General features: G+C 33.0%; 1 protein-coding gene across 2 annotated transcripts in view; it reads right to left on the bottom strand.

Annotated features, from left to right (window-relative positions):
• The window catches only part of LOC143233991 (cell adhesion molecule Dscam1-like), an 84,448-nt gene that overhangs the window by 10,390 nt on the left and 50,162 nt on the right, over positions 1-23,896 (bottom strand). For both annotated transcript variants that reach the window (XM_076470961.1, XM_076470962.1), the window contains exons 9-16: positions 22,702-22,836; positions 20,076-20,243; positions 19,121-19,191; positions 13,511-13,748; positions 10,299-10,397; positions 5,073-5,264; positions 4,096-4,380; positions 1,876-2,046 (exon numbers count right to left, since the gene is read on the bottom strand). In XM_076470961.1, coding sequence (XP_076327076.1) covers positions 1,876-2,046; positions 4,096-4,380; positions 5,073-5,264; positions 10,299-10,397; positions 13,511-13,748; positions 19,121-19,191; positions 20,076-20,243; positions 22,702-22,836 — 1,359 coding nt within the window. The remainder of the gene's footprint in view (positions 1-1,875; positions 2,047-4,095; positions 4,381-5,072; positions 5,265-10,298; positions 10,398-13,510; positions 13,749-19,120; positions 19,192-20,075; positions 20,244-22,701; positions 22,837-23,896) is intronic.

Below are 23,896 nucleotides of genomic sequence, written 5' to 3'. Positions count from 1 at the left end.
ATCTCCACGGAGGCTTTACCAAGTTTCCCTGTTATCTTTGCCTTTGGGACAGTAGGAACACCGCAGCACACTACAACAACAAGCATAACGGGAGGCACAATGTCAAGTGTGAGTCACTAGTGAACCTCCAGAAGGTGTTGTTCCCTCCATTGCACATAAAATTGGGTCTTATGAAACAATTTCTCACAGCTCTTGATAAGGAGTCTGCAACCTTCAAGTACCTTTGGGACTTCTTCCTTACGCTGTTTGAGGCAAAGGTCAAAGCTGGTGTCTTTATTGGATCAGAAATAAAAAAGATCTTGGAGTGCACAGAATTCCCCAAGAAGCTCAGTAGGAAGGAAAAAAAAGTTTGGAGCAGCTTTGTCGTAGTGGCTTGGGGCTTCTTGGGCAATCACAAGGCCGAAAATTATATGGAACTGGTTGAGGCTCTGGTGAAGAACTACGGTAAAATGGGCTACAGGATGTTCTTCGAAAGTCCATATCCTTGACGCTCATCTTTATAAATTCAAGGAGAACATGGGAGCATACTCAGGGAAGCAAGACGAGCGCTTCCACCAAAAAATATTAAACTTTGAACGCTGCTACCAAGGAGTGTATAACAGAAACTTGATGGGAGACTATATATAGTGAAAGTGATTTATATTACAATCGCAAATCTTGAAAAACTACTCACTTCTAAACATTTTTGCTCATTTTTGTATAGCTTTAGTATAAATACAAGTAAATCTTGACTCATATATTGTTTTATTCAGACCTTATGTAAATGAAAATGTGCAAATTTGTCCGTTATTACATAGAAAATAGGTTAATTTCTAAATTTCATTATCCAGGTCACAAAAGCAAATTTGAAGAGAATAATGGCCATTTTCTGTACTTTTACAACATAAGCAATTAAGAAAAATCACATACTATCCATAAACAAAATTTGTGTTACATAGTGTTAACAAAGCTCAACGGTATAACATTAAAGGATGACTTGTCATTTTTTGTTTCATCTTGTGATCATCTAGTTAAAAAAATACTCATCAGTTATTAGTGATGAGTAAGATCTTTCACAAATAGTCTTGATTTCAAGTTTTAAAATGTAACTAGTATTTCATGGCAATGCTGAATTTTTCCTACTCACATTCAGTGAAGCAGTTACATTTTAGTGTAAAATCTGTCACAATAGTTTTTGTAAGAATAAACTCACTCGTTTTTTTCTCTGCTTTAAAAATTTGTAATAGTTTAATAAAATTTACGACAAAGGTAGATACATTTCATTATTAAAGTTCTATTATATTTTTAGAGAAACCTAAAAAACTGTTGAAATTAAACTGAGAGACGAGAACCTTTCAAGTCTTTTGTTTGTTCGGAATTGAGCAGATAGCTACACAATAGGCTATTGGTGCTCTGCCCACCACGAGTGTCGAAACCCAGTTTCTGGTAATGTGAATCTACAGACATACCGCGGTGCCGCTTGAAGGTCATTTAAACTATGCTGATAAGAAATGTACTATTTAAATGTCTGAAAAACTAAACTTAAACTTTTTGATCCACAAACTTATGAAGATTTTGATAAAAATAATTAGAATTTACATAATATTTACGTAACGACTAAAACTATAAGTTAAGTAACTGGCATTGTTCAGTCCTCTAGTAGCACAGCGGTATGTCTGAAAATTTACAATGCTAGATCCCACGTTTCGATACCCGTAGTGGGCAGAACACAGATAGCCTATTGTGCAGCTTTGTGCTTAATTCCAAACAAACAAAAAAGCGCTTTTTTTAGCTAAGTGAAGGATAAGGCACACGTTGTTTACATTTCTGTCCAAATAAAGCAAAATTTCTTTTGTAACAAGCATAATTTGTAGTTATTAAGTTTTGTTGCCTCACCGTTCTCACGATGAACTGATCGTGGCTCTCGAATACACAATACACATCCAACAATGATCACAACCATAACAACGAAACTGGAGACAGTAATAGGTATGAGTATTTCCAAATCGATAATGAAGTAGGTGGTACGAACTTTCGGTTTCTTCACTGTTTCACGAGAAATAATTTCTACACAAAAATAAAGTCAAAAAGTCTTCTTTTTCCCATAAGGTTTATGAACAGCTAAATAATTATTATAAGGCCTCCGATAATCAAAAGTTATAACGTGAAAAATCAAAAAGGTCGAAATACAGAAAGTGAAAGAAAGGATACACAACGATCAAGAAATAACAGGCAACACACACTATATTAATTGTAACCATAAAAACATGGTAGGTTCTTTGATTCTAATGTTTTAAATATCAAAGTTTTGCACCTTTAATTTATATACTAACTGAGAAGTTTTCAAGATAAGCAAAGTGCTGTGCAAGACATCTAACTTATTCTCACCTTTTTAACGACAAAGTGGATTAAGAACTACATTAGAAATTACATTCATATAAACAAGAGTAGTTAAGAAAATTTAACCTTGTGCTCAGTTTATTAGAAGGTTCCTATCTGTTTATGATTCAACTGTTTGTTTCTTAAAGGGAAACCTATATTAATTATAACGGGAATGACACAAAATAAATTTAAGTATAAATTTATAGGTGGCGGGAGAATTATAAAACCTATAGGTTTACCAATTGGTAGAGGTGTATTAAAACAAGGCGTAACAACAAGTTTGTGAGAGAAGAAGGATCATTTGTTGCATTGAAACTGTATTTGTTTATCATATAACTACATCACAACGATGTCAGGTCGTTGGATTTTACCCCTTTTCGTGAGAGTTTCGGGTGATTTAAATTTTGTAAATGTGAAAAAGAACTTAACTAATTATTCAGTTTATTCGCTTGGAATTTTGGTCATTTTAAGCTTATACCAAGTGCTATTTGTTGTAAAACACACCTTTCGTTACTGAATTATAAGCAAAAGGTTTCATGTCATAAATTCTGTAAATATGTAACTATTTTACGTAATATTTTAACAGTCACCTGCATTTCATTGTTTTTAAGACTTCAATGTTGTATCAGTAATATATTTTATACGCATTTGGTTAATTATCATTCGTGTAATTAAGGTATTTTTTGATGTGGGTGGGGAGAATAGCAATTTTGAGTACATTCTGTGGCGATTCTGTCCTGAGGGCCTAGCAACACTGCTACGTTGGTAATTACAGTGAAAATTATGAGTTTGGTGTCAAAGCTCAACAAGTCGCTCACCAATAAGTAGGACTGTTACAAGTATTCAGTTATACTGAGAATTACTTAGTGCTAAAAGTGTTTCATCTTTAATCCGTGATGACGAGAAAACCCACTTGTAGAGAAAATTATATATTTAAAAACGGATGGTATTGGTAGAGAAAGCACTAATAGAGGAGCGAACAACGTTTTGACCTTCTTCGGTCATCGTCAGGTAACTCTTTCTTTCTTTGTGAATCTGACGATGACCGAAGAAGGTCGAAACGTTGTTCGCTCCTCTATTAGTACTTTCTCTACCCATACCAGCCGTTTTTAAATATATAATGTTTCATCTTTAACTTCCTCCTCGGCCTGGCATGGCCTAGCGCGTTGAGGTGTGCACTTCGTAATCTGAGGGTCGCGGGTTCGCGCCAAACATGCTCGTCCTCCCAGCCGTGGGGGCGTTATAATGTGACGGCCAATCCCACTTTTCGTTGGTAAAAGAGTAGCCCAAGAGTTGGCGGTGGGTGGTGATGACTAGCTGCCTTCCCTCTAGTCTTACACTGCTAAATTAAGGACGGCTAGCACAGATAGCCCTCGAGTAGCTTTGTGCGAAATTCCAAAACAAACAAAACAAACAAAAACTTTCTCCTCTGTCGTTGAAATGCATGATGGAATATTAAATATTTGACATGAGTTGCATCAATACTAGCGTATTCTTAATGTAAAATAAAACCTACTGTGCTTCAAGACATCTTGCAGCACCTTCCATATTTTGTTTCTTAATAAATAAGAGTGTCATGCGTTTGTTTTTATACACTTCTACCAGCTGTCAATGCTTTAATTTATATGGTTCTGCACTTACATGTTTATATCCAAATCTAATTTGAGCGTTAGCCATGTACTGCCAAATTTAACTATATATTAAGTTAATAAAAACTAAATCTTACACTTTTACCTCGTGTTCTAAAGTCGTACATAGCTTCTGTGGTTCCTGCTGAATTTTGTACAGTGATTAGGAGTTCGTACCAAGTATCCGGAGAAAGAGCCAAGAGCTGGAAAGGTGGCTTTGCTTTAAACTGGAGATTATCTAGCAGAGTCTTCCAGCGACTGTGGAACTTCTCTCTTAACTTGATGGTATAAGAAGTCATGAGACAGCCGCCATCTTTCCACTTAGAGAAATCCAGAGAAGCTTCAGTTACATTGACTGTGATGAAATCTTCTCGGGCTGGTGACACAGGGGCTTAAGTAGCAAAACAAAATACTACATAATACTATAATGGAACTCTTGCTTATATGATACTGGAAAAACGTTTTTATTATGCAATGTACAATCTCCAATTCACAAAATTTTTATTCTGTGTGCATGTAGATTTGCAATAGGGGCCACGATTTTCTCATTGCGCCTACGTTTCCCTTCATGGAGAACCTTTTTTCTCTCCATTCTCATGATGCAGATATGATGTCATAAACGCGTCACACGCGGATTTAATGTACTGGCGCTGCGGATAATCGGCTAGTGTATTTAATAAAAGGGCTGCTATTTTTAGAAAACAATGCCTCGGTTATAAATATTTACAAGGAGCAAATCAAAACATGGTAAACAAGATTTCTATTAAAAGTTGATGTAAAAACAATTACATCTGTTAAAGATATTTTAGTTATAAAATTTTGAGCTAACGTCAAAGCACGAACATGTGATGGATATATAAATTAATTAGTTCGTAACATAAGATCCAAGACAGAGTAAATACGTAAAGTTTTTGTTTTTTAATAAGAAGAACAATGTACAGAAATGAGATAAAAAGCTTTATTTATGTCTCGTATCAAAAGGAGTTTTGTAGAATGATTTCACAGAAGTTTTCGTTACTTTCATTATTGTTTTGACAAAAAAGAAAAACTCTCTCTTTACTGATAGACTGAAAATTAGTTTACCCATTCCTGCTGTCCTGATAATAAGCTTATTACTTGGTTCGCTTCTTCCAACGGTGTTGTGTGACGTCATAAAAAACTGATAGGTTGTGCCGCACTGAAGGTTCGTTTGCGTATACTGTTCTTGATCGGTTGCTATGGGGACTACCGTCCACCCTGAGTGTTCGTTTTCCTTTCGGTAGTGAAGCGTGTAGTCTGAAGATTAAATAAATAAATACTTTGAGTACGATAAGTATGACAAGTGTATTTAGAAGTTGGTCATAAACACAACCTCTCTATGTGTATTGAAATACTGCATTAAAAAGAACAAACAAACAACTAAAGAAAACTTTTCAAAAAGGAAGTAAATGTAGGGTTTGCTGATATCAATCCTTCAAAAACAATGAAAACAAGATAGAAGGAATAGTTTGATTTGTTTGTTTTTAATTTCGCGCAAAGCTACATGAGGGCTATCTGCGCTAGTTGTCCCTAATTTACCAGCGTAAGACTAAAGGGAAGGAAGCTAGTCATCACCACCAACCGCTAACTCTTGGGATACTCTTTTATCAACTTCACATCATAACGCCCCCACAGCTGAAAGGATGAACCTGTTTGGTGTGACTGGGATTCGAATTCTCGGATTACAAGTCTAGTGCCTTAATCACCTGGCCATGCTGGATAAGAATGAATGGCATTATGTGATGAGGAATCACAAAAGCCATCCATTCAATCTTGTCTGTATTGTTTTTGAAGGATTGATATTAGCCATCCGTACATTTACTTCGTTTTTGAAAAGTATTTTCTTTACGTATATACATATATCGATTAAATATATCTATAATTAATTCTAATCATGCTTCGCCAGCCTTAGCAACAATGTTAGCAGCATAATAGTTGTATCTGACATCGTAAGATTGAAATAATGAAAAGCTATGTATTCTATCATACGTTAAGATGAAGACTGCTTAAGCCTTTTTTTTCTCAAGGGGTTATACAATGTTTTTTAGTTAACAGATTAAATAGAATTTCAGCTTGAAGTTTCTTATCTCAGTTTATTCGCGTTTTCTTCAATCTTGACGTTTCATGATGGTTGTTATAAAATGATATCTTGGATATTATTTGTTGTTGTTTTTTGTAAGTGAACTGTTACTGGTTTCAATGTTCCTCTAGCTTTTAATGTTAAAATCATACTTAGTAGAGTACCAATGACAACAATGGCTCACACAGTGATCCAAAATCCAAAAAAGAGCAGTCACTGGCAGCTAATAAATCTTGTGTAATAATACCAACGAAAAGGGATAGTTTTCGCAAAAAAGAGAACATGTCTGGGCGGAAAGAGCATTACGAACCAAAAATTTAAGATAGTATGAAAAAGTCCTGTAAGAAAGATTGCCACAATTAAATATATTGACAGGTGCTTATACCGATTTCCAAATTAAAGCTTTCCAATGGTTCAGTAGTATGTTTGCAGGCTTATGACGCTAAAAATCGAGTTTCTGTACTAGTGGCGAAAAGACCACAGATAACTCATAACAATAAAACCAAATCCTAACTGAACGTAGCTTAAGCATGTGAAGGAACTTCAAATAAATAATACACGAGGAATGCATTCCTTATGTAAAAACAAACGAACAATTGATAATATGTAAATACCACCAGCAGATCTAATGTTATCGCAGTCACAGGTGTGCCTCCCCCACAAAAAAAGAAAAGAAAAAAGAGAAAAATAAACAAAATGTTGGATGAGAATAAATAAAAAACCAAGAAATATTTCCAAATGGACGAGTGCGCCCTGGTAGATAACATGACGGACTGTAAATATAATATTCCTTGATTAAAACATGGGCGCAGTATGGCCAAGCGTGTTAAGGCGTGCGACTCGTAACCTACCGGTCGCGGGTTCGCCTCCCGTCGCGCCAAACATGTTCGCCTTTTCAGCCGTGGGGACGTTATTATATGACGGTCGATCCCACTATTCGTTGTTAAAAGAGTAGCCCAAGAGTTGGCGGTGGGTGGTGATGACTAGCCGCCTTCCCTCTAGTCTTACACTGCTAAATTAGGGACGGCTAGCACAGATAGCCCTCGAGTAGCTTTGCGCGAAGTTCAGAAACAAACAAACATTTTATTTTCTCAAAGGTCGTATGGTTATTGTTTGCAATTAAAGTTAATTACTTAACAACATCATGGTTTATATATTATTGTTTTCCTTAGATGCATAAATCTAAGGATGTTTTGTGCATCTCTTAATAGAAAACAAAATCATGATGAGTTTTATTTGCTAAACTTTTTAACAAAATAATTGCATTTGAGCCATATGTTATATGTTAAATATAACTTATGTTGTTTATTTGGTTGAAAATTTAAATCGGAAGAGCAGTAACTAAGCCTTTTCAGCCGTGGGGACGTTATTATATGACGGTCGATCCCACTATTCGTTGTTAAAAGAGTAGCCCAAGAGTTGGCGGTGGGTGGTGATGACTAGTTGCCTTCCCTCTAGTCTTACATTGCAAAATTAGGGACGGCTAGCACAGATAGCCCTCGAGTAGTTTTGTGCGAAATTCAAAAACAAACAAATGATTCAACCATAGTTACCTCCGGATTTAAAAGTTTGCACTTTAGGATCTTTAGTGTGTTATAAAAGCGGTAATAAAATCTCCTAATTAGACGTGTAGCCCAAGAATGATTTTCTTATTAGTTCTCCTCATTTTAGTCTATCACATTAAAATTAGAAATAAATAGCGCAGGCAGTCTTTGCGTAAAATTCACTAAAATAAACAATCGATATGTTTTAATTTTCTTTGAATGAATATTACATTTCAGCCTCCCATTTTTGTTTTAGTTAAAAAAACATTTAATTAAAAAATTGTTAATTTATTTTAAGGAAATAAATACAAATCTGTGTGAATAATAAAATTTTTTTATAACTATCTTATACGTGTAATGAGAAAATACGCGTGAATAATTTACACTAATAACTATTTCACATGTATAATAAGAAAATACATGTGGTTTGGTTTGTTTTGAATTTCGCGCAAAACTACATGAGGGCTATCTGCGCTAGCCGTCCATAATTCAGCACTGTAAGACTAGGGGGAAAGCAGCCAATCATCACCATCCACCGTCAACTCTTAGTCTACTTTTTCACCAACGAATAGTGGGATTGACCGTCACGTTATCACGCTCTCACGGCTGAAAGGACGAGCATGTTTGGTGTGACGGGAATTCGAACCCGCGACCCTCAGATTACGAGTCGAGTGCCTTAACTACCTGGCCATGTCGGGCCAAAATACGTGTGAATAATTTAAAATTGATAACTATCTCACATGTATAATGAAAAAAATATGTGTGAATAATTTACACTAATAACTATTTCACATTTCTAAGGAGTTTTGGTTGATTGTTTGGAATTAACTATAAGGATAGACAATGGATTATCTCTGCTCTGCCCACTAAAACCCAGTTTATAGTAGTGCAAGCCCACAGATATACTGCTGTGCCACTGGGGGAATATTAAATGTGTGAGTATGTGTGAATAATTTGAGATTAATAACTATCTCGCATTTCTAAGGAGTAATATGTGAACTATTTACGTTATTTATAAGTACCTTATAATGCTCATCAAAATCACAAAAGTATCGATAATGACAAGCTATTGAGGTTCCAAAGTAATCTTCTTGTGGGTTTGAAGTCCTCGGCTTTAGGATGAAATATGCTCTGTAAATTTTAGGTGCAAGGTTTTCGCTAATCAGGAATGAGTGGAAACTGGAGTTTTTTTCATGCTGCAAAGTTCTTGTTTCGAAGGCTGCCCTTTGATACTGTACTTTGTGGCTAGGTTTTCCTTGCTTATTTGGTTGTCATTGATTCTAAAGTACTGACTTTCATAATACTGTCAATCTACAGAGTTCCCAACAGGTCTGGAAACATAGGTAATTTGCAGCTTTTTTTAATTTTGTATAAGTGAATGATTATGGCGCTGTCAAGGAAAGCGTTGTCAAGGTGTGAGGAGGTCGAAATAATTTCGCTGATAATCCAAACTTGTTTAGAATGATAACGACGCCATGTGAGACATATTCTGCAAAATTCTCTGACGTTACTATGGCTCCAAACGTTTTGGATGCCTTCTACAGTTATTACACTGGTGGTAATTTCTACACAACTAATTTAATCCTTTTGAGGTAATATTAAAGGTTAAATACACGATCATACCAAAACACTAGGTTAAACAACAACACGATAATAACACACAACAAATGAAATATTACAAGTAAGAATCCTGTCTTATTATTTACTTAAACCAAATAAGTCAAGAAATCTCTTTCGTCGATTGTCGAACGTATACTAAAAGATAGTTATAGGAAATAAAAACGGTTTAAAACCGCTAGATTCTTTTTCCACGTTAATAAAATAATGGAAATTAATTGCCTGTAAAACTTATCCATTAAATATTTCTTTTCTTTAAAAAAATCATTTTAAACTGCTTGGTTTGTGTTGACTCTAGAAGCTAGCTAAAAAAAAGACAAGTTTTAATTTTGATATGTTCCAAAACAAAAGAAAATACACGTTTGAATATGCCAAATAAGACGTTGATTTATAATAATATTCAATAAATCACATAATGGTTCGTATCTTATAAGTACGACCCCCCACTTGTGGTTTAGGACCAACTTCAAAGAGCATCAACTGGTATACAGGCCAACCCTAACTTTTACTAAATATAGCTGTACCGTGATTTATCTAATACCCATCAGTTTGAATTAGTCAAAAAATGTCACCTTTAGCATTGAGGTAACTTTTATTTCTGTCACATCCGTATGTGAGGTTTCATAACAAAGCTGGTAATGATAATTTGCTCTTTTACTTTAATCACAGCTGTTATATATGTATTGATAAACATATCAATAAGGAAGAAAAAACATTTGCAAATTGTATGAAGTTTTCATAACATTCTGTAAATCGATTAGAAATCCACGTAAAACACCTAAAATATTAGGTAGGAACAAATAAAGCTACATATTTATGTTGGGCTGCCACCTCACTCAAAAATCCTTCACATATCTGTGGAACAATGTGGTAAAGTAATGTCATTACAGTAAAATTTTATCCAGCGTTGTAGCATAAGCAATGTTAAACAAATTTCTAATCTAAACTTTCAGCATCGTTCAAATCATACCTAACCTATGCAGGTTTACTAAAAGACAGTTGTAGCTGAATAGAAGGAACAATGTTACAAAGAAAATTGTGAGTTCTCACCTACTACGTTGCTACCAAATGTTGTACGTTGAGACCACTGAAGGGTAATTGAAGAATTCGTCGATGACAATGACCTCAAATGAGGAGCACTTGGGGGAACTGAAAGACAATTCCACATTAATAAACAATATTTTTAATTTATTTAAACGGACGATGAATACAGTGAAAACAGTGTATTTTAAGGTTTCATTGTGTACCAAAAAACTACAGATGTTAGTTCAAAACCAAATAATTCGATGTTATATATTTTCTGAGCTATTAAACATAATGACTAATAAGCAACTGTGTGATTGTAAAAAAAAAAGAAGAAAAAACAAAACTACTTGGGCTCTAACATTTCCAAAAGCGGAATATATGAAGAGACGTCTTAACAAACACTATTTTGATTAGGTAATTTCAGCCCTTTTAGTATTTCTTTATATGTTTATTTCGTTCTACGGATAAAAACAAACTAAAATGTTTTATGTAATTTATAAAATATCGTCCGCTTTTATCTATTATTTACAATTCACAATAAAAAAACCTACAAAAACAGAACAGAACAAGGTGTACACTACCTTTCGAAACAAAAATATCCGGGCAATTTTCCAACGCAAGTACACTACAATACCGATTTCTTTGCAAACACAGTGGCATGAATTATAAATAATATAGAATTAAAGAGAAAAGGCATTTAAATTATATTTTGACAGTAAGATATCAATTTTTACGGTTTTGAAATTGTCTAGTGAATTTTATAAATGATCATGTGATAGCTTTAAAAACTTGTAACCACATTTTTTGCCATGTTCAGAGTTTAGGCATCAAACCAAGAGAAAGAGGACTTTGAAAACGAAAACGAAATAATGCTCACTTTTGTAATGTAGATCTCTTAATATACAATAAAATTCTAAAAGTGTAATAAGCGCAGAAATGTTGTTTTTAATAGAGTCGTCTGTATCAACTTTTTTTGACTTAGTTCCTTTACGTCTGACTTGAAATAATCAATAAACAATACTTTGGTAACTAAGCCGTCCCTAATTTAGTAGTGTAAGACTAGAGGGAAGGCAGCTAGTCATCACCACCCACCGGCAACTCTTGGGCTACTCTTTTTACCAACGAATAGTAGGATTGACCGTCACATTATAACGCTCCCACGGCTGAAAAAGTAGCAAATACACAAGTTTAGTGAATGCTGATTTATGGAATATTTGTGCTATAATTCATTTGATCGACAATAACGTGAACTCTGCAATGTAAAACGATTACGTCAGGCCAGAAGGTGGGAAACGTTTCATTGTGAAAGTAATGGTAAAAACAAAACAACCACAACAAGGATTAACAAAGGTAAGGAAAAAAAAACATCTAAATGGACAAACTTAGGTTTCTTAATCAATATTTTAGTAACCTGATGAGGATATATGTGAGTTTGGTATGTGTTAAGGAATAGTACGAGAGCTATAAATATAACCAGGGAAGCAATTCTAAATGAACAAGCTTAAATGTCTTAATTAATATTTTACTAACCTCATTAGGCTATATATGAGTTTTGTATGTGTTAAGCAGTAGTATAAGAACTATGAAGATGAGAAAGGAAACACTTCTAAACGAAGAAGCTTAGATGTCTTATATATGTCTTTGGTAAGTGTCAAATAGTGGTACGAGAACTAGAAATATGGAGGGAAGCTCTTCTAAATGAAGAAGCTAATATGTCTTAATTAATATTTTGACAACTGAATAGGATATATTTGAGTTTGGAAGGTGTCAAGTAGTGGTATGGGAAGTATAAATATAAGTAGGGAAGCAAATTTAAATGAACAAGTTTAGAAGTCTTATATATGAGTTTTGTATTTGTTAAATAGTAGTATGAAAGCTATAGATATAAGGAAGGAAGCACATCTAAATGAAAAAGCTTAGATGTCTTAATTAATCTTTAACAAACTGGTTAGGATATATATGAGTTTGGTATTTGTTAAAAAGTAGTATAATGACTATAAATATAATTAGGGAAGCACTTCTGAATGAAGAAGCTTAAATATCTTTATTACTCTTTTAGCAACCTTATTAGGATATATATATATCAGTTTGGTATATGTTAAGGAATAGTACGAGAGCTATAAATATAACCAGGGAAGCACTTCTAAATGAACAAGCTTAAATGTCTTAATTAATATTTTAGCAATCTTATTAGCATATATATGAGTTATGTATGTGTTAAGCAGTAGTATAAGAACTATGAAGATGAGAAAGGAATTACTTTTAAAAGTAAAAGTTTAGATGTCCTACATATGCGTTTGGAAAGTGTTAAGTGGTCGTATGAGATCTATATATATAAGGAGGGAAGCAATTCTAAATGACAGAGCTTAGACGTCTTAATTAATATTTAACAAACTGATTAGGATATATATGAGTTTGGTATGTGTTAAATACTAGTACGAGAACTATAAATATAAGTAGGAAGCACTTCTGAATAAATAAGCTTAGATGTCTTATATATGAGTTTGGTCAGTGTTAAATAGCAGAATGAGAACTATAAATATAAGGAGGAAAGAACTTCTAAATGAAAAAGCTTAGTTTTTTCAATTAATATTTGCGCAAACTAATTAGGATATATTTGAGTTTGGAAAGTGTCAAGGAATGGTATGAGAACTATAAATGTAAGGAGGGAAGCACTTCTAAAGAAGCAAGCTTAGATGTCTTAATAAATAATTTAGCAAACTGATTAATATATATATATGAGTTTAGTATATGTTAAAGAGTAGTATGAGAACTATAAATATAACGAGGGAAGCGCTTCTAAATGAACTAGCTTAGATGTTTTATATATGAGTTTGGTAAGTGTTAAATAGTTGTACAAGAACTATAAATATAAGGAGTGAAGCACTTCTAAATGAACTAGCTTAAAAGTATTGATTAATATTTTAGTAACCTCAATAGGATATATGTGAGTTTGTTATGTCTTAAGGAGTAGTGTGAGAACTATAAATGTAAGGTAAGGAGGGAAGGACTTGAAAATGAACATGCTTAGATTCTTAATCAAATTTTTAGCAACTTGATTAGGGTATATGTGACTTTGGTATGTGTTAAAGAGTAGTACGAAAACTATAAATATAAAGGGGGAAGTACTTCTAAATAAACAAGCTTATATTTCTTAATTAATATTTAGCCACTTCACTGGGAAATATATTTGTTTTATATATGGAAAGGACTAGTATAAATAGTTTCTTTGCTACCATCATCTAATGTCTTGACTTGTACTTCGTCAGATCTGGGACCTGGTCCTTTGCTGTTGAAAGCATGGATTGTGATATAATAGACTGTTGATCTCTTGAGATTAGTCAAGTGGAACTTTTCTTGTACTGTCTCGTTCTTCGCATGGAATGTTTTATAAACGTACGTCTTTTCGTCAACTGGCTTATAGCCGATGTAATAACCGATAATCCTTCCATTCCAATGATCATTTCGAGGAGGCTGGAGGGTATTAAAAGAAGAAGAAAGATCGACGTTGAAAGGTTAGTTAAGCGTGATTAAAGACTAGGTGAAAATTAATCGTGTGATACAATAGAGAGATATGAAATAACTTACTATAATAATATCCTTTCACTTACAAATGAACCACAGAACAGCAACATATATATATATTGAATGACTCAAGGTACTTGTTAGTCTATAATCTACATTGGAGAAACCAATGGATTTGAAAAGAATTATTGCAATTATCTGTACAATTAATGGCATAATGAAAAGCTTAATTACCAACAAGTCAAATGTGAAATGTCAACTGCCAGAAATGAGACTCAAAGTTCGTCATTATATCTTTCAACGATAAAATAATATTCTGTTTGTTTGGAATTTAGCACAAAGCTACACAATGGGCTATCTGTGCTTTGCCCATCACAGGTATCGAAACCCGGTTTTGAGCGGTGTGTGTCTGCAAATATACTGTTGTGCCACTGGGAGGCAAGAATATGTAAGCAAAATATTTTTTATAAATGAAAATGTCTTAATAGAAAACATTCTAGTATCAGTAAATATACGATGTACACACATTCACACAACTGACCAAACAATATTTGGAATTCATCCTTCTGATGTTTTAGCAGTAAGTTTGAAGGCTTATTGGCCTAAAAACACAGCTACCGCTACGGCACAACACAAATAGTCCATTGTGTAGCTTTGCGTTTAAAACAGAAATCCAAAGAAACAGATTTGAATTCATTGTTGCTATTCCTGATATGAAAATTATCACCGTTTTATTTTTTATTGTACAACGTGAAAAATGCCTTTTATAAGGTGATATACATAGAGCAATAACAACAAGATTATGTATTTTATTTTATTCAAAGTAGGAACTTTATTTCAGTTTTTCGTTTCCATTTAAATGAAAATTTCATTTTTTCTTACTTTTATCTACTGTTATGAAGACATAGATAAGGGATATAAAATCAAACGTTTGGTTTGAATTTCGCACAAAGCTACTCGAGGGCTATCTGCGCCAGCCGTTTCTAATTTAGCAGTGTAAGATTAGAGGGAAGACAGCTAATCAACACTACCCACCGCCAACTCCGGGGCTACTATTTTACCAACTAATAGTGGGATTGACCATCACTTTATAATGCCCCCATTGCTAAAACAGTGAAGATGTTGGATGTGACGGGGATTCGAACCCGTGACCCTCAGATTACGATTCTAGTGCCTTATCCACCTGGCTGACCATGCCGAGACAACAGTAAAGGAATACACAACATTTTATCCCATGAACGCAAATATCATACATCTCCTTATATTTATATTTCTATTGACTACGTACCCATCGGTAACCATGACGTTAATTTTTCTCCTTTCTTAGGGTGCAGATATGACGTCATGAACACATCACACGCAAATCTATATAAATATGATAGTACTATCTGATGTATGTCCATGTAAATACTTCGCAGGGTGTGGATGGATCTTCACCAAATTTTGTATGGAGGCTTACTAGGTCCATGGGAAAATACAAATTTTCAATTTTTCATTTTGCGATTTTTAAGAGTGTTTTCTTTAACCACTACTTCTCCTCTGTTGATGGATCTTTACCAAATTTGGCATAATACTTTGTTGGGACCATGAGAAAATACATTCAAATTTACGGTTTCACATATTGTGTTTTGCCATTCTTATGGATGTTTCGGGTTTTTTAAAATTATATGTAAAGGAAACAACTTTGCATGTCCTAAGATAACCTTTCATTGTTCATGAATTTGCATAACTTCCATTCAGGATACTTCAGCTAATTATTTATAAACAGATTAAATAGAATTGAAGACACACGAACCCTAAGTGCTTAGTATTCTTAATTATTTCACTATTACCAACAATGCACATATTACGAGTAACTTACAAGTTACTGAATAATTAGATTATTAACATAGGAGATATGTCATTTCTCCCGCCTCTGAAGCACATTACAAATTATTTTCATTTGTTAATGAAATTGTTACAACTCTAAGTAAAGGACTAGGACTTAATATAAACCATTAAAATTTTCAGCCAAAGAGGTACATAAATATAGTAAAACCTCCAAATAAGGAGATACATAAATATGTTAAAACTTTCAGATAAGGAGATAAATAAATACTTTAAAACCTATGTATAAGAGGGTATTTAAACACGTTAAAACCTTCAGGTAGGGCAGGTATTCAAATACGTTAAACCTCCAGGTAATGAAGTATATAAATACATTAAAATTTTCAGGTAAAGAGTTGTGTAAACACGTTAAAACTTCCACGTAAGGAAGTATATAAATACGTTAAAACCCTCAAACAAGGAGGTACATAAATATGTTAAAAACGTTAAGAAAAGTATTATACACAAGCACATTACACTTTTATCAGACTTTGGCGCATATTCTGTAAAGTCTGATAATGTAATATCTACCTTATTTTCGATCCCCAAATTACGTAAAACACCGTATTAATACGGGGTTATTATCAGTGCCTAAAACTGTATCTAAGAATTTACCAGTTTTAATATGTAATAGTCTGAAATACACTGAAGAGCATTTAAACGAATACTCAAATATATATAAAAAAGAACTGATACTAATACATACATTACCATCAGTAACTCCATAAAAATTTGTACATAAGTTGCAATTGTAAATATATTAATGATGCTCTTATAACTAATTATCAGTTTTTTGATACAGCCAATTAAACTGATTCACCAGAACTCATCCTGAAAAATAAAAGATATTCAACTGAAGACAGAACACGTTAAATGAAGCGTTATTATTCAAGTTCGATGTTTCCAATTGAACATATTTTTTTTTAGTTTGGGAAGTTCCAACCTTATAATATTTGCTCACAACTGTTTAGATGCGATAGAATGCGTTAAAAATTACAAGATTTCGTGAACAGAGTTCGTAAAGTCCATCTCAATTTTTACAAAGGAAGTTTCTCCCTCTAAATTTTGAACAACAGAATTATTGAATTTTGCGAAAAGTTCAACAACTTTCTTTACATAATATATAGATATATTTAAAACTTTTCAATCTACACGTTAATATTGTATAGATTGTTTAAGATAATAACGAGTCGACACATTTTAAAGATGGCTTTCGTACATAATGTAATATTACGTATTTAGTTAAGTTACGTTAGGCTTAGCTAGTTAATTTAATTGTCTTATTTATTATATTTATTACTTCTATTTCAAAACGTTATTGTTATCAATGAGCTTTCTCAAATCTTAGAGCGTTTACGCTTTGGCTACCACTAGGGATTTCACTCTAGTTATTGCTCAAACTTGTCAAATCCACGTGTTTTATAAAGTGACATGTGTTGGTTAAAGTCAGTTTAGTTGTGTTAGACGTGCTTCATAGTATGTTTAGTATATTACTTTTCTTTTTGTTGCGTTTGCCTTGGTTATACATTAATTGGAGTATCAGTATTTTTGAACGACTTATTCTTTCATTTAATTTACAGTTTACTATTATTTAATATTTCATATCTTTATAGACATGCGTTTGTTGCTGAACTATCAATCCTGTCCTGCTACCCGACTCTATAGCTGAACAGTAACATGTGTCGTTGTAATTTGTCTTTAGTTGGCAGGTTAGTGTAATGTTACACCGTCGGAGCCATTTAATAAATATTCATTTGTCACGTAACTGTTAGAGTGGATTGTGCAAAGTTTTGCTTTAATAGATAATAGCTGTTAGAAACATTAAGCCTACGACTGTAAATGAAGCAAATACAATTTAGCTTTTTGTCTTGTAAGTAAGATATATTTATTTGCTCTTTAATGTTGCTTTCATCAATAATATTGGTCAAAATGTTTAACACATTTGTTTCCTTTTCTTTTAAGCTTATTATTATATTTTTTATTATAGTTATTACTTCGCATTCTTAGTTTAGTGTATAGATTTAGGATAACCTAGATTTCCTAAGGTCTTCGGATAGTGTAAAATATTGGGATTATGGCCGAAAATACCGTTAGTAGCGAGGGCTCCTAAATAATAAAAAATGCTTTCTATTCTTCATGAGTGAGAACGTCACAACAATGTTTTATTAACTGCTGTCCTTATCGGGTTGATATTTAGTTTTGATATATGTTAGTAGCTACCTTTGATCAGAAGCTAATAGATATTGAGTATATGTTCTGTCCTTTCTGTTCTTAAACTAACTCATGAGAACCTTTGACAAAACAGTTAAATAGAAAGAGTATAGCAGCGTCTTCTAACAGTCACGTAGGTACACCACAAACACCTGCCACTCCTCTCCATTTGATGAATAGCACTCGTGCAATATAATACATGAGCAGACACCTAAACATAGAATAAATATATGGCACCAAACATCTAATAACCTCGCCTGATTTTATTATTTCCTTTTTCTCTGATCCGATCGTTTAACCCACGTGGGCATAAGGTGCCATTCAGGCTGAAAATTGCACTTTAAAGTTTTTGTAGTTTTGTTTGTTTGTTGTTGTTGTTTTTATTTCGCACTAAGCCACATGAAGGCTATTTGTGTTAGTCGTTTGTAATTTAAAAGTTACAGGCTAGAATGAAGGTATCTATACAACACTATTCATTGCCAATTCTTGGACTACTCTCTTACCAATAAACAGTGGGATTGACAGTCACATTATAACACTCCAATAGTTGAAAGGAGATTTGAACTTACGAAACAGAGATTGCGAGTCAAGTGTTTTAACCACCAACATACCAGCCATTTTTGTAGTCGGTGAATTTACTGGTGATACAAGCAGTGTTTTTGTTCTCTGAACTCGTGCAGTATAATAGAATAACTAGTTGTTAAAATAACATCGACAACAGTAGTAGAATAACTAACTGTTAAAATAACATCGACAACAGTAGTAGAATAACTAACTGTTAAAATAACATCGACAACAGTAGTAGAATAACTAACCGTTAAAATAACATCGACAACAGTAGTAGAATAACTAACTGTTAAAATAACATCGACAACAGTAGTAGAATAACTAACTGTTAAAATAACATCGACAACAGTAGTAGAATAACTAATTGTTAAAATAACATCGACAACAGTAGTAGAATAACTAATTGTTAAAATAACATCGACAACAGTAGTAGAATAACTAACTGTTAAAATAACATCAACAACAGTAGTAGAATAACTAACTGTTAAAAAAACATCGACAACAGTAGTAGAATAACTAATTGTTAAAATAACATCGACAACAGTAGTAGAATAACTAACCGTTAAAATAACATCGACAACAGTAGTAGAATAACTAACTGTTAAAATAACATCGACAACAGTAGTAAAATAACATTGATAATTCTGTGATGATATTATTATTATTATTATTTTTACCTTCCAAACCACTTTTAATGAGTTTGGGCCCGTTGCTTGTACCATGACTTCGGTTGGCGGACCACTTGGTGCTAAGAAATGTAACGAATGAACCTATTAGTGTGATAAATATAAATTATTGAATATATTAATACATCTCTTATCAAAAAACACTTTTTTTTCCTAAACTGTTCAAGCCAAAAACAAATAGCGTCGAGAATACTAATAGAAAACTTGATCCAGAATAAGAAAATAGGTGTTTCGTATGAAATATTATTATAAAATAATAAAATATCTAGTTTAAAGAACTTGTGTGTAAGGTATTCATCTCGAACTTATAGAGTTTTAATATGTGTTTTTTTCAACGCTTAGTTAAAAAAAAGATTTAGAAATCCCGTTAATATTTTACGCATGCAATTATTATAAATAATGAGGCCTAACTGTGTTTTTTTTTTTGCTTTGCTGACCCAAGCTGTACTGACGAATAATGAATAGACAAAACTGCAGTTCACTGTAGAACGTACAGCGAATCAAAAATATGCTAGACCTTACGTCATAGGTTATATTTTCAGTTTTACTTTTGGTGAAAATAAAATAATTTTTTTAATATCATAATTAGACTATCTATATGTCTATGTACGGTGTTTGGTAAGTTGGCTTTATTTTGGAATGTTTGAGTAATAGGATTGCTTTGAGATATGTTCGAGGAATTTGTTGCAAAAGAAGAACGTACAATCTTTTCTGAGTGTAGCTAAAAATATTGGGATTTTTCTAAATTTTGCATCATTTGAATCACTTATAATTTACACTATCGATGTATTAAATACAACTTTTGCTGATAACTTTTAGTGTGTTTTATGGGTTATGGATTCTTCGAACAATAAAACTTTTATCATCACGAAAGTGGTTTAAAACAGAAAAAACAATTTATTGTCATTCAAGAATACTGCTTATTTTTTAAAGTAACTTATCTAACCTTCTGGCTGCGTCTTGGTTGATACCCATTCACTCTGGCTACCCCAACCCACAGCGTTTTCAGCAGTGACGCTTATTAAATATGAACTGGCAGGTTCCAAACCACTGAGGACAACATCACGCTGGAAACCATCAACGGTGATGTTCATCATTAATATTTGTTGTTGACCTAGAATATTAAAATAACTTTAGAAATGTTAAACGACGTTATTTTATCAGTTAGAATTTACTTGTTTCTTTTATAGCAAAGCAACATTGGGTTACTTTCTGTTAAAATCACGAGGAATCGAGCCCTAGATATTAACATTGTAAGTCCATAAGATTATTCCTGTCTCCTCTGGGGACGTCAGTTAGAAAAACTATGTAAAATGTGATTAGGATAATAGAAGTTCAAGTCACAGTTTTGTTTCTACGGTGTTTAATATCTTTTTCCATCTCAGCTTTTATTTTTCCATTTACCTGTGTGTGTTTATTTGTTTGTTTTCTTATAACAAACCCACATCGGACTATGTGCTGTGTTCAACGAGAGGAATCGAATCCCCGAATTTAGCGTTATAAATCCGAAGACTTACCGTTTTCCTAGGGGGACTTTCCATATACGTACAATAATTGTATTTGTATTTTATTCTAAATGAAATATATTTAAATACGTAATATTATGTCAGTTTAAATAACTTTCATAGGTACAAAAGCGATACGAGAAATTGTGGCCATTTTTCTAACATTTAAATAATTAAATTAGTCCGCTTGATAAAAAAACTATAAAATTGGCTATCTGTGATATGCCCCCACGAGTATCGAACTCGATTTTTTTGGAGTTATAAGCTTTCAGCCTTATCGCTGAGCCGTTTAGGAGATGACACTATTATAATATTATTTGCTATTAAATTTCACTGTGAGCATTTTTTGTCAAATTTATGAAACTCTGCAGAAATATGTATTACTACACCAATCAATTGAATTTACTAAAAGTTATGGAAAAGAACTGTGTAATAAAATCTGATTTAAATTTACAAGTCTATTATTTTCCCTATCTTTGTCCAAGTCTTTAAATGTATACGTGTACATAGTGGGAATGTATAACTTAGTAATAAGATGTTACAATGTTTAAAAGCCTATTGTTTAGCCGTTTATACAGCAGTATGATACTTGTGCAGTGTTTCATATTAATGCCTTCAAGCGACAAAGTGCATTTTTAAAGTTCTATTCATTATACTCTCGACAGTTGTGCTGAAATATAAAACATTCTTATTATAAATACATTAAATGAAAACAACCTACAGAAGCGGTAGCTTATTGAACCTATTTCAGATTATCAGAATTATCTTCGATCGCCACGCTTTACATTTTTGTACAGTAAGTGTGTATTATTTCTTCCATCCTTTCATAAAGTATGAGATTAACATAAGATTATAGTAATCATTTATTTCAGAATTAAATGTTTATAGATCTTAACCACGGTTGAATAAAACTTTTAAATACGAGGGAATGTTGTTGTTTTTTAATTTTTATTACAACAAAGTCTCCCCTAGGGGTACAGCGACATGTCAGTTGACTCACACCGCTAGAAACGGGGTCTGGATACCCGTGGTGAGCAGAGAACAGATCGCCCGTTGTGTAGCATTGTGCTTAATTTCAAACAATAAATCAGCCACACCAAAGTACCTTTATTAAAACTACAATACATTCAGTTCGACTTACTTTTCCGAACACCCCGTGAGTTTTGATTAAATTGTAACCCGTTAGGGTAACATAAAATTCAACTGAATAACTCCAGTTTGTCTGAAGTTAAAATTAAAACTAACCTTTACGTTCATAACACCTTCTTCACTTTGATAAATACATTAAGAACATTACTCAAGAATATTTATTTATTTTATTCTCAGAATGTTGACAAGAGTAACTTAATTATTATATTACAAGATGACATTATTATTCTAGAATGACATTCAACTTGAAATGGAAACTTTAAACATAATGTGTCTTCAATAATCGTTACTATGATGTTTTACAAGTAACTACTATTTTTTTCTTTCTATGCTTTTAATTTGTTACTACTATTATTAATTTCATATTTATTTGTTTGTTCTTGAATTTCGCGCAAACCTACATGATGGCTATCTGCGCTAGCCGTCCCTAATTTAGCAGTGTAAGACAAGAGGGAAGGCAGCTAGTCATCACCACCCACCGTCAACTCTTGGGCTACTATTTTACTAAAGAATAGCGGGATTGATCGTAACACGTTACATAATGATTCCCCCACGGCTGAAAGGATGGGCATGTTGGGTGGAACGGGGATTCGAACCCGCAACCTTCAGATTGCGAGTCGCACGCCACTTCCGAAAGAAGTTCTTTTCTTACATTGAGTTGGATGGAAGAGTAAGTTGTCATCTTGATTACGAACATAACCTATGTCATTACGTCAGACTGTTTGTTTGTTATTGAGCGCAAAGCGACACAATGAGTTATTTATGCTATACTCGATTTTTAGTGTTATATGTTTCAGATGCATCGCCGAGTATTACGTTTAAAAGAGATTAAGTGAACATATAGATACAAATAAAGGAACAAAGAAAGAGCAGATTTATATGAACGAGATAACTCCAAGAATACAAAAAAAAACCTACCAGGAATTTCCTTTTGATATTTTATTAGATACCGAGAGATGTCGCTGTTGCCGGTGTATGGTTCCGTCCACAGCAGAGATATCGTTCTTCCAGTCACATTGGTTATGGTTATGTTGAATGGCGGTCCAGGTGCCTCTGCCAAAACAGTGTTATGAATGATTCCTTACTTCTAGAAAGAAAAACGTGCTATATAAAAGTTTTAAAGCCTTTGATGTGGGTTTTTAATAACAAAACCTCGTTCAAATTACAGTTGACACACGTAAAATGATTGGTTTGGCTCTAAGATTCGTAGTCAATCTGTTCAAATGATTTAAACATTTTATTTTATTTTTCATCCTACACACGTAACGATATATTGAAATAGTTTTAAGACCTCCACTAGGTTCATCTAAGTATTTTTATATATACATAAATAAACTAAGCGAAACGAGTTATACAATACGTAAACATAAACATTTAATGTAGAAACGCTGAACAGAGAAACACCAAACTGAACAAAAGATATCTTATGCTGTTGGAGTATGGGTAATCGTATTCTGGGATAAACAAAAGCAAATAAGTCTGTGACAGTAAAGTACAGGTTAATTGCTCGTGAAGAATGTATTTATCATTCATTGCGACGTAGATTAGAGTTATGGCAAATGTAAAAGTTTTGTTTAGGTTCACAGAAGGGCAAGACTTACGCAGTCTGTCACACTGGCAGTAATAAATGTTCTAATTACATAAACAAATTGCTCCTTTAGTAAGAAACAACACTAACTGTGCACATCTAAAACTGTCTTTAGAAAATATAAATGCATAAACAGTTGAATTCATTGTAAAATTTCTCGATTTTTCTTTCGATTAAGTAAATAAATAATTGGCTGGTAGAAAACGCTTTTACAATATAAAATATGCTTTTAAAGTTTAATTTCTTTATATAAACAAAAATGTTTAAATAAAAATTTCTCAGCAAAATTTCAAGTTAAAATTAAAGGCATTTTGTGAAGTTATTTAACAAATTCAAGACTTAGAAAAAATCAAAGTTATTTTATGTACACACGTTTCGAAACTGTTATATAGAAATAGAAATTAATTTAAGCAACCTACTGCATAAATATAACCCAGTTTTTAAAATAAATATATTGAGTATGATTATCCAGAATCAATGGTACTTAACATAAAAATATTTGTTTGTTTGTTTTTTAATTTTGCA

The sequence above is a fragment of the Tachypleus tridentatus genome, chromosome 12 (genome assembly GCF_004210375.1).
Source record: "Tachypleus tridentatus isolate NWPU-2018 chromosome 12, ASM421037v1, whole genome shotgun sequence".
Lineage (NCBI taxonomy): Eukaryota > Metazoa > Arthropoda > Merostomata > Xiphosura > Limulidae > Tachypleus > Tachypleus tridentatus.
This window is presented reverse-complemented; position numbering and strand designations above follow the sequence as displayed.